General features: G+C 33.3%; 1 protein-coding gene across 6 annotated transcripts in view; it reads left to right on the plus strand.

Annotated features, from left to right (window-relative positions):
• Positions 1-12,475, plus strand: part of LOC114325814 (FHA domain-containing protein FhaA) — a 69,116-nt gene that overhangs the window by 34,714 nt on the left and 21,927 nt on the right. For 2 of the 6 annotated variants that reach the window (XR_003651739.2, XM_028273946.2), the window contains exons 3-6: positions 1,511-1,613; positions 3,905-4,026; positions 10,102-10,227; positions 10,781-11,194. Coding sequence is in view for 3 of the 6 variants with exons in the window: in XM_028273946.2 (XP_028129747.2) it covers positions 1,511-1,613; positions 3,905-4,026; positions 10,102-10,227; positions 10,781-11,194 (765 nt within the window). In the remaining 3 variants the exon portion in view is untranslated. The remainder of the gene's footprint in view (positions 1-1,510; positions 1,614-3,904; positions 4,027-10,101; positions 10,228-10,780; positions 11,195-12,475) is intronic. The other 4 variants (XR_007697330.1, XM_050647360.1, XR_003651740.2 and 1 more) reach the window with 2 other exon arrangements.

Here is a 12,475-nt window from a genome sequence, read left to right on the forward strand (position 1 = left end):
ACCCCATTTGTTTAAAACCTTCTTTCCGTGACCCAGTCTAGTTTGTGTATTAATTTAATCTCTTGATGGGTCCCTAGACGAGAAGCGAGTAACCATGTGTATTCCATACTGATAATCAAATAGGTATTGGGATAATTACTTTCTTTTCTTTGCTTTCTTTTCTTTGCTTTAGGAAGATCTTAAAAAGTTGTGACTGGCTGAATGGCAAACGCCTGTGCCAAAAAAAAATTTGTTTAAAATTGTCTTGCTTCAAATGTTTGAGCAATTTGAATGAATATTATTAAAATTCAACATGCTTTGTACTTTGTTTCATAAAAGCACATAGTGGAACCACTTTAAAATAAGTAAAATTTATAACCAAATTTGGAGATGTCTTATTTTGTAAATTACCATTACCAGATCTCGTCGTGAAGGTGAAGGTCGCTCAGCAGTCATAAAACATAAACATTAACTTGACCTACACGTTGGAGCGTTTTGTTTAACTTGATAAATTGAACTAGTTAAAGTGTTGGATGTGGGTTGCAAATTTGCATATTTTGGAAACAAAACGACATAATAGGTTTGCCCAACCGACACGACGTTTGTTGGATAATTGTAATTAATGTAACTGTTTGAATTAAATTGAGCCATTTCAATTATGTTGCATCCGAATTTTTGTAAACACGTGTGATATACTATGATCTTGACAATGTCATTTCTTGGTGTACGGCCTTGTACTACAGGTCTATAAGAAAAATCTAATAATAAGAAAATGTGTTAAAACATAATGTGTTTTATAAATAGTACAAAAATAGTTATTTATGAAACAGTTCGTGAAGTATGCTTTTTGCTAACGCACGCGATTTTTAGAGCACGAGCGACAACGGAGCGAGTGCTATACATCGCGTAAGTTCGCAAAAAGTACTTCACGCACAGTTTCATACAATATTTTATCTCCGATAAACAAATAAAACAAACTGTAACTCTTCGTCACTGGAATTCATTTCTATTCTACAATTTTTAGAACTTTGACATTTAAAAATCCTAACTACTTTCAAACCACAAAACTGTCAAAAATGTTGTTGTAAGTCATTGCTCATATTGTTATCACCATGGCAACGCGAAAGTAAGGGATATTTGATTATACGAAAGTGTGCCAAAAAACCCATTGAAAGTGTGCGGAAAAGTAAATCCCATTAAAATACATTGTTACTTCACGCACACTTTAAACCCTTCACGCACTGCTAATAACAGTTTTCACAAACTAAAAACTTATACATAATATGACATAGAGTAGATAAAAATGTATTCAGCATTTAATAATATTTATTTGAAAATAGCTTAGTTTTTATCAGAAAGAATACAGTTTATGGTGATTATAAAAGCACAAAAATATTGAGAAAATTTAAGAATATAATAGAGTATAGAGGACTAATGAAATGAATCTAGCCCTACAAATAACTTATTAAATTATACGATTTACTTAATAAGTTTTTATGCAAACAATAGATTTTTTATCTTTTTTTTTTAGAATATGGAAGAACTTGCAAAGACATAGGATGTCCCAGTACTCAAGAATGTGTCATGGCCACAGATCCATGTAGTTACTACCATAGACAAGGGGAATGCGGTTCGTAAGTATAAACTAGCTAATCTTGTTCATAATATTTGCTTAAGTATCCGTAAAATGGGACGAGGTATAATCTTTCCAGATATTAGCTAGTACTTCCTGGGTGTGTACGTAGTCTCCTTGATCATTCTTCAGACGTGTGTAATGGTGTTTCTTGCATACATCCAAAATTTCTTTAACTTTTTATGTAGCTCAAAGCTGGCCCCCTTGTAGTGATTCGAATTCTTTACACCGTTCTTTCACCCAGCTTCACCCAGCAAAGGATGGAAAACGTAATACATTGCGAAACAAAATGAGATGAAACTAGTGGAAATGGAAATTATCGTTATAAACGTATAAATTAACATTACATTACATAGTTTCCCACCTTTAGACAGTATTTTATAAAATTTTACTGGCAGTGAGTTGTCATACTCCTCTGATACGTCTAAAGGTGGGAAACTATGTAATGTAATGTTAATTTATTCGTTTATAACGATAATTTCCAACTCCACTCGTTTCATCTCTTTTTGTTTCGCAATATATTGTTTTCCATCTTTTGCGTTTTTTGCCGCTTATTAGCGCACTCACCACTGTATTTATTAACTAATGATTGTATAATACAGTGATGACCGCGCTAATAACCGGCAAAATAACGCATAAAATGCAAAACATAATACATTGTGAAACTAAAAGAGATGAAACTAGTGGAGGTGGAAATTATCGTGATACATACACCCTACGCGTATATAGTTATTTTTCTACAACCACTATTCAAAGTGCACTTTTCTGCACGGTTTTATGTTAGCAAACTTGATATTTTCTCACAGTATAAGATATTTGACATTAGTGTGCAGAAAAGTGACGTTTCTGTGCCGCAAAGTGACGTTTCTGTGCCGCAAAGTTCTTTTCTGCACAGTTGACTACCTCATTCTGAGTAACGTTATATTCTGTTTACATCCGTGGACTACCGCATTCTGAGTAACGTTATATTCTGTTTACATCCGTGGTTAAACTTTAGACAAATATATAACCTATAAGACAATTATTATATTTAACTATAGCATAGAAACTAAATTATGGATGTTACAACTGTTTTATTTTATTCTTATTAAACATTTTATAATTATCAAATAACCAATAAGGATTTAGCAACCTGTGCAAGAGACGTCGAATGAAGTAGGTTTTGTGTAAATCCGTGACTGCATAAATATTATATAATGTCAATAATGTGTAATAATTGTTTAAATTTAAACAAATTAAGGCAGTGCATTAATTTTTTAACTGATTTCTGTGTAATTTATTTAGGTATAAGGAATTTAAATTGATTAGTAGGTATTAATTAAATACAGTTTAAAATTTATCACATAGGTACCTATTATAATTAATCGTCGTTTGGAAATTGTGATTTTTATTTTTAGGAAAAACTGTGATCGTAGAAAAAGTATAGTGTGAAACACGTGCAGAAAGATAATTTCTCACTCGTTTGAATTGCGGCACTCGCTTGCGCTCGTACCGCAACTTTTCAAACTCGTGAGAAATTAGTATCTTTCTGCACTTGTTGCACAATATACTATTTTCCTAACAAGTGCAGAAAGTCATACTTTTCCGCACGCGACTGCAGTTTGCCGAACGACGCGAAGAGCGAATGTGGCAAGCAGTCGAGTGCGGAAAAGTATGACTTTCTGCAAGAGTTAGGAACAATACTTTTTCTACGAGTCTTTAAAAAATGACCAAATCTTAATCAATTAATTTAATTAATATGAAAATACATACACAAATTAATTCTTTGACAAGGTTGTCAAAACCAAACTTTCAATATAATTAGTTAGCATGACGACGATCTTGGTTTCCATGACGATGATTCAAAACGACTGTTATTGTCTACCGATTTGACTTTCGAATATTATGTCAAAATAATTTTATTTCATCGAATTGTCGCGTTAATTTCATTAAAACAGGAACACAATAAGATACATTTGAAATAAAATAGTAAATAATATCTAAATATTAGATTATTGCATGTATTATAATTACTTTAAGGCCATATTAACATATCTAAATTAACACGCGTGCGGAAAAGTAAAAACCGCGTGCGGAAAAGTAACACGCGTGCGGAAAAGTGAAACTTTCTAAACTAAAATGCTTTCGCGAAAGTAGACATTTTTGCACGCTCGTAGAAAAATTAAATATTGTTACCTTTTTATATTATGAACTTGACCATGAATAACTACGAAACTTAATCTTTCCTCAACATTTTGCAATACAACCTACCATTTTCTCTCATTATTAAATTAACTTTCACAATTTTTACAGCTATCCCACATGCCAAAGAGTTTCAAATGCACCCAGGACATGCTCTACGTACGTTTGTCCGCCTACCAAAGTATGTAGAATGGATGGAGATACACCAAAATGTTTTGATGATGTGGGCAAAGGTAATATGTTTATTTTTTAGCTTTAGTTTAGTTTATTCCTTTATTTCTTCGTTTCTTCGATGATAACCGCATAGTTCTGCCAGTCTCTCTTTTTCCTCTCCTAATAGCTAGTAAGTTTGGATTTGAATACTGTTAGTACAGTATAGTCCCACAATTTGGCCCTCAGTAACATGGAAATTCTGATAACTCATTAAGAGGAGGTTTAGAAGAAATCATCACAATTCTACAAACAGTTTTAGAAGAAAGGTTAGCTAGATTTTATAACAAGTTTTCTTGACCGGTGAAAAAATCGTTACGGAGTTAGTCAACTTACTGTATGTGGTGAAAAAATTTCTTGGCACTAGTCATGACCAGTCTTTTACTCTTTAGAGAAAATTTTTAAAAGTTAATCAAAATAAATATCCACAAGGAAAAATTTCCTGTAGCTGGCTGTATACCATTAATTACAAGTAAAATTTAATAAAAAATGTTTGTCTTGGTAAAAAGTATATTAGTTAAAAAAGCCAAGTTACTTTTCTTTTTTCTTATTTCTGTTGGAGTTTATGGCTCTTGACTTTCACTCCAACAGAAGTACCTTTTTTTTGTTACATTAAGGAGTCAGCTCTTGTAACAGAATGACCTAATTGTTACCTATGGACCCACTTACCACGTGTGGGAGTCATATGTTGCCCTAGGGCCGTAGCCATTGGAATTTTATCCTTCCTTTAGATTTTGCAATGTTTGCATCTAGATAAGTCTTTTAGTCTATTTTTGAAAGGCTTTGACCTTTGTATTTTTTGGTTGGCTCACCATGTTCTTGTAACACTGATGATGCTCTTGTTACAGAGCGAAAACGTTTTGTTTCCATGTTTGTAGCCCTATAGGGGCTTTTTAAACTAATATACCTTTTACCAAGACAAACATTTTTTAGTAAATTCTACTCAAAATAAATAGTTTAACAGGGATCAGATTTACAATTGAGATGAAACCTGTTTGAATTTGAGACCCTTTTCAGACAAGAAAAGCCTTGCTTTGATGCATAGTAAGTTTGCTCCTGGGTACAAGAGGAGCAATGAATGTTTTACTATTACAAGCCGATATTGGCCTGCAGTGCCTAATGCAATAGAGGAGGATAAGCTTAAACTATGTCTTCTAAGTAAATCTAAAACGTACCTTTATAGTCCAGGGTAATAAGGTTTTTCCCATGACACTCGAGCAGCCAGGGTACTGAAGCGTTTTTTCGACAGGTAATACCTATAAGAGCAAATTGTAACTATTTCCTGCGTAGGATCTGGCGGCCATTTTTATTTATAAACAATTAAGTGTCAAACAATGGCATTTTTCCCTTTTTTTTTCAAATCAATGGAAAATAGTGAAACTTATGGTTTTTTCATTTTTTCAGTACAAATATCTTTGAGATTATGGAAAAAGCTTTAAAATGACGTATTACAAAGTTTGATATACTCATTTATTGTTAATATAATTGCGAAAAAAGGTCGGAATTGCAAAAAAAATTATTATCGCAATAACTGTTGTAAAAATTAGTGTATAGCTTTGAAATTTTTGTCAAATAAGGGTACTTTGGTGATTAATATGTGATAAAAATTTCAAAGCGATTCATTCATTTTTTTTTAATTTTATTCAAATTGTTTATCCCAGAGAGCATTTTTTTGCAATAACATAAGTCAGAAAAAAATGACGTTAGAACCCATTCCACAGGTGTCAAATGAAAGAGAATGAACTATATTTTCAACTTGGTTTAAAAAAAGTCAATAAAAAATGCATTTATTAGTAATAAATAATTATGCAAAAGTACCGTAAAGCTTTCCTTATAAACTTTTTATTTTGTTATATAAGAAATTATATATATTTATTGCAATTTTTTATCAATTATGATATAAATAACAATACTTCGTAGTTATGCACTTAAAACAGGGTAAAAAAGTTAATTTTTTTGGAAAAAGTTATCCAAAAAGTTTATAAGGAAAGATTTACGATACTTTTGCATAATTATTTATTACTAATAAATGCATTTTTTATTCGATTTTTTTAAACCAAGTTAAAAACATAGCTCATGCTCTTCCATTTGACACCTGTGGAATGGTTCTAACGTCATTGTTTTCTGACTTATGTTATTGCAAAAAAAATGCTCTCTGAGATAAACAATTCGACTAAAATTTAAACAATTCAATGAATCGCTTTGAAATCTTTATCACATATTAAGCACCAAAGAACCCTCATTTGACAAAAATTGCAAACCTGTACACTAATTTTTACAACAGTTATTGCGAAAATATTTTTTTTTCAATTCCGACCTTTTTTCGCAATTATATTAACAATAAATGAGTATATCAAACTTTGTAATATGTCATTTTAAAGCTTTTTCCATAATCTCAAAGTTATTTATACTAAAAAAATCATAAGTGTTACTGTTTTCCATTGATTTGAAAAAAAAATGGAGAAATGCCATTTTTTGACAGTTAATTGTTTATAAATAAAAATGGCCGCCAGATCCTACGCAGAAAATAGTTACAATTTGTTCCTGTAGGTATTACTTGTCGAAAAAACGCTTCAGTACCCTGGCTGCTCGAGTGTCACGAACAGGGTATATTTTTGTCTTATTACCCTGGCCTATTAAACCTTTTAATATAACCGACCAGTCTTCCAGTGTATGGATATAGTTCGTATCTACAGCTGAAAAGACATAAATGCAAAATTTTCTTCACATCTAGACATAAATTAATTACACAATGATGATATAATATTACCAGAGACCGGCAGTTCTCTCCAGTGGCGCACACCCACACACCCCTACACACGAAATTTTAGATTTTCTAAATCTGACGGAATTGAACTCCCATCTTAAAGTTTAGGAAAAGACTCACCCACCACCCAAGAGTGTGGATTTTACGGCCCTTCTTATTTATGGCCTGATTTTCGTTCTCGTCCCCAAAACTCCCAAAAACTTCGAAAATGTAAGTGCGACCTTTGCGGCTTCTAATAGTACTGATCATTACCTTTCCAACGCATGTCTAATTTTACCGAGCTCAGAAATATGACTCAATTTCTATTTAAAAAAGGGAAAATGTTTGTGGAACGAAACTTTCAAATACCTTTGAAACTTCGAAAGGCCTTTTGCAGGGATGCTGTCTGTCGCCCACTTTATTTAAAATTTACCTTACACATGTGTTAAAATATTGGACTAGGAAATACCAAACAATGGGGATACCAGTAGAGGATTCTTATTTGTATACGTTGCTATTTGCTGACAACCAAATTGTGGTTGCTGCTGATAAAGATTACGCCAGTTACATGATTAGAAAATTGAAAGAGGAGTACCGAAAATGGGGTTTGGAAATGAGCATGGAGAAAACTGAATACCTTGTAGTCGGAGGTGATACTGAAGACTTAGAATTAGAAGGGGAATACATAAAAGGATGTGATGAATTTAAATATCTAGGTTCTATTTTTGACAAAAACTCCACATGCGATCAAGATATAGAATATCGAATAAGTCAAGGAAGAAAAGCTATAAAACTTGGTGGAGTACAGGACTGCAAAATCAGACAAAGAAAAAAATCTACCAAACTATCGTGGAAGGAATTGTCCTGTACAATTCGGAAGTGTGGGAAGACCGACAAAATAAAAGACTTCAAGCTTTAGAAATGGACGCTCTTAGAAGAAGCTGCAGAATATATAAACTGCAGCATAGCCCAAACGAAGAAATAAAAGAAAGAATGGAAGTAGAAAAGGATATTATAGACAGAATAGAACAAAAAAAGATTAATATGGTACAGGCATGTCCAGAGAATGGGACCAATAAGATGGCTCAAGAAAATGATTCAGAAGAGAACATGAATACAAGATGTAGAGAAAGCAATGGACAGTAGACAACTTAACGAGGAAGATATTCGTGACCGAAAAGCATGGCGAATAGTATGCGGGAAACGGCGGATGCTGTCGAACACCCGATATAATATATATAAAATGTTTGTAGATATGTATGTATGTGGCTAGAAAAGTTAAACTGATCTGACTTTTTTTTCTGTGTTTGAAGAGGGGGTCAGGGCCGATTCAGAACCGGTGTAGTTTGAGACTTTTTACCACCCATAAGCCAGTTATAGGACTTGGTACGTACAAAACGGCATATTTTTTGGGGGTATATATTTTCGGTTCAAGAAGAAATAGGAGAACCGCAAATACACCAAATCAATAGTGTTGAGTTAAGCTTTCAAATGGTGTCTAAGTCGTCAGGATCAGACATACACACGGCTCAGTATCGCCGAACAACTGAAAAACTAAACCTTGAAAATTTTGGCGTTACTTAAATTACTTAAAATTTCAACCTACGAATTGCGCCAATAACTGAGCTTTTGTAGAAGGACTCTAGACGAATCTGACGGTGTATATCTCATATCCGTAAAAATTCGAATTTTTCAGTTATAGGCTTCATAAGTATGATCAAATATATTTCCTATGGGAAAAACGGTTTTTCAAGCTCAATAATTCCTGTAATAGCTTCAGTTATCACACTTGACCTTAAATGCATCAGATACTAATTGTCAATACGTTTCAAACTCATGTTTAGTGATCAAAATCGGTTAAGCCGTTTAGAAGTTATTAAGCTACAAAAGTATAATAAATTAACGATTATTCCCGAAATGGTTTATGTAGTTGTAGTGGTTATTACGCTAAATTTGATCTGGCAACGGGCAATCCGAGTTCATTAACCGGCCATCCCAATAATTTTTTTCAATCTATTTCGAATAGAAAAAAATCTAGTGTACATTCGGTGGACACTAGATCATTTGACAGATAATGCGACAAAGGCGACCATTTTTAAAGCTTAACGTGTAATCGAGAAAAATTGCATTTAACTTCATACTTTTAATTTATAAAAACACTTTAAAAATCTGATACAAGAATAAAAAACCGCTAAACGCCGTAAAAATGAATGGCGCATACAATATTCTAGCTACAAAAGATCTGATATGAATATTACGTGACGCGAAAATGTACATTCATTTTGATGCAGAACAATGTTCTAGTTTTATTTTAAAATATGTTTCCATAATATTTGCTAAATTTGAAGTAAATGCGCCACAAAAGAGTTTCAAAATTCAAACTGTATCAAAGTTACTCTTTTGTGGCGCGTTTTACCTCAAATTTAGCAAATATTATGGAAAATCTTTTAAAATAAAACTAAAATTTTATTTTGCATCAAAATGAAAATATATTTTCGCGTCACGTAATATTCATATCAGATCTTTTGCAGCTGGAATACTGTATGCTCCACTTATTTTTACGGCGTTTAGCGGTTTTTTATTCTTGTTATATTATTCAACGAGGATTCAATGATGATCATTATCATGGAGTAATGCGGATACGAGCCGAGATTCGGCGAGTGTCATATAGAATACGAGCATCATAATTACAATTAAATGCAAGTTGTATATATGATTTTTTTTATGATTTCAATATCGCTATTGTATCAAAGCGAGTGCATTTGACTTGGCATTGCTCATTGCGAATGTGCCACCTTCGAGACAAAACGTCATCTCGCGATTCTATTGTTTAAAATTTATCGTAATAAAATCTGTATCATAATGACACCCATTATGATACAGATATTGAAATCATAATTGATATATTAAAGTATGGGAATGAATAAAACCATGTTCCTGCTCCCTAACGTGACTTAATTTTACCATCCTATATATCAGGGTGTTCTAGCAGCTTTAAAGAAGAGTTGCTGCCGCAAACTGCTTTCACATATTTTGGTAGTCGTAGATCGTAGATGATCAAAATTTGGTGCAAAACTTAAAAAGGAAAAATACCATATAATATAAAAATTGAGTTTCTAGAAAAATATGATGAATGGGATAGTTCTATCAAACGACGGGTACAGCAGTCGTATTCATACCTCCGTGACGGGTATGGCAGGTCTGTCCAGCAACTCGTTAAGCTCTATATAATATTTTGGATTTTTTATTATCTGTAATATTCATATTCAGTTTTTCGTTTTTATTCATTTAAAATTTAGAACGTATGAATAAACCGTTGAAAAAATATTAAAGTATTTATTGTTATTTTTAGTTGGCCATGTAGGTTACGAGACTAGTGGAAACACTAATCATTTATCACAAAGTGGACATAATGGTAATCTGTATCCTAATCTACCAAAAGGAGAAACAACACCTAGGCCGAATATTAACAGACCAGGTAATTATTCAAGAATATAAAAAATATACAAGTCGTTTGATCTATTTGTCAAAATAAACAGTATGGTGTGTCAAAGTGTGTGCTTCTGTCTCAATATGATATAGTTCACCATATTGGGACTCACCGCCGTATTAGGGCTCGCTGTCACATTGGCGCTTCGAAGTTTGGTAATAACAAGATTAACCGGGGCAACTGAATTGAACTGAGTTTTCACAAATCACATCTACATAAGGATCATTCGTGACAATTCGTGTTCTTTTCAAGATAGGTATCTCGATATTCTGTGTTCAAGGGTGTAGAAGAATTGCACTAAATATACCTACTCATCTGAACACTGCTACCAATAATTTGCAAACGGAGTATAATTTACTGCCTTGCTTGTGGGACGCGCGAAAAAACTCACTTTATTTTTTTCACTTCAATTACAAACGGCTATTTTGTGCTCAGAAATCGGTTAAATAAAGAATGTTTTAAATACTCGTATAAGGAGAAGAAAATATTATCTTGTATAGTTTTTTTGTTGTTTACGAGTGTTCTTGCTTTTATATTTTAGTTAGTTCAGGTGGATATCAAGGAGGTCAAGTAGGTTCTGGTTATCCAGGAGGACAAGTAAATTCAGGTTATCCAGGTGGCCAAGTAGGTTCAGGCTATCCAGGAGGTCAAGTAGGTTCAGGCTATCCAGGAGGTCAAGTAGGTTCAGGCTATCCAGGAGGTCAGGTAGGATCTGGATATCCTGGATACACACAGCAAGGAGGTTATCCCAGACAAGGATATCCACAACAAGGATATCCACAACAGGGTTATCCACAACAAGGTAATTATCCACAAGGATATCCTCAACAGGGATATCCCCAATCAGGATATCCTCAATCAGGATATCCACAACAAGGTAATTATCCACGACAAACAGTTTATCCACAGCAATCAGGATATCCGCAGCAAGGAGCATATCCTGGATATAATCAAGGCAAGTAGAAAATTGAAGCTTGTTTGGAAATTTAAAGCTAAATATACTTTTATTTATTTGGCATACTACGTTGTATATCGTAGTTTTCCACTTAAATATAATATGTTTTTCTTTAATTTTTCGTTCATTTCATTTATATATACGAAGTAGAATAAACTTGTATCTTTTATTTAAATTTCACTAAGAAGTTATGTAAAACAAGTATATTTCATATTCAGTGGTGTCATGATGTGTGAACGCCGTTCCCACACTGGTTAAGAAAAGAAAAAAAATAAATAGAGAATTTAGGTTTTGTAAACAAAAATTAGCAGTGCGTTCCGGCACTGCTAATTTTGCAATGACACCACTGTTCATATTTGAACCAATCTTTGCTGAACTAATACTCAATTACCGCTGAGGACTGCTTGTTGACAGCAGACAGTCGCCATGTTGACAGCCGACAGGCGCCACGTAAACAGCTGACAGCTGGCATTTTGGATTGGTCACGTGACGTCAATGAGCCAATAGAAGCGCGGCGACTATCTGTAAATATGGCGTGGCATACAACCATTGTCATAATAAAGGGTGTGGGGCACTGCTTGAAAATTACCCGTCGTCAACAACTACCCCGGGTTCGAAAGTAAATAAAAGTCTCTTTATTAAAAAACCTCTATTTATCTAAATTAGCTCTAAATCAAAGTATAAAAGGTGCACAAAAATTAATAACGAAAACAGTCTTTTTCTAATGGATCTAACAACGTAAAATAATTAAAAAGTGGTTTTATTACGGAGTACGGAAGAAAGCATGACTAGTCCCCGCGACCTATCTTTTGCTTCTCTATTTAATATTACCGGCAACACGTAATTTCGACGTTCATTGTCCGATATCTGTTGGACTTCTCATTTTCCAATGTCACTGCCGGTAGCATCTAAACTTTCCGTATATGTATTTGGAACCTAGGAGTTTTCTATTCCCACATAACAATTTCATGTTCTTAGTAGATTCATAGAACATACTTTTCAGAAAAAGTATATACTTAGAATATGCGTAATTACCATTGAGAATGTGCAGAGCATATACTGAGTATATACTACATTACAGTACTTAAACGTTCTATGTATATACTTAGAATGTACTACCGCACTTCTTTTCAGTATATACCAAGAACATACTTTTTAGAAGATTCTAAGGAGGTGCTATAAACCTTCTATTTTTATATACTTAGAATGTACTATCGCACATATTTTTAGTATATGGGAAGAATATTCCAAGGAAGTGCTATATACCTTCTAGTTATATAC

Source organism: Diabrotica virgifera, chromosome 3 (assembly GCF_917563875.1).
Source record: "Diabrotica virgifera virgifera chromosome 3, PGI_DIABVI_V3a".
NCBI classification, from domain to species: Eukaryota; Metazoa; Arthropoda; class Insecta; order Coleoptera; family Chrysomelidae; genus Diabrotica; species Diabrotica virgifera.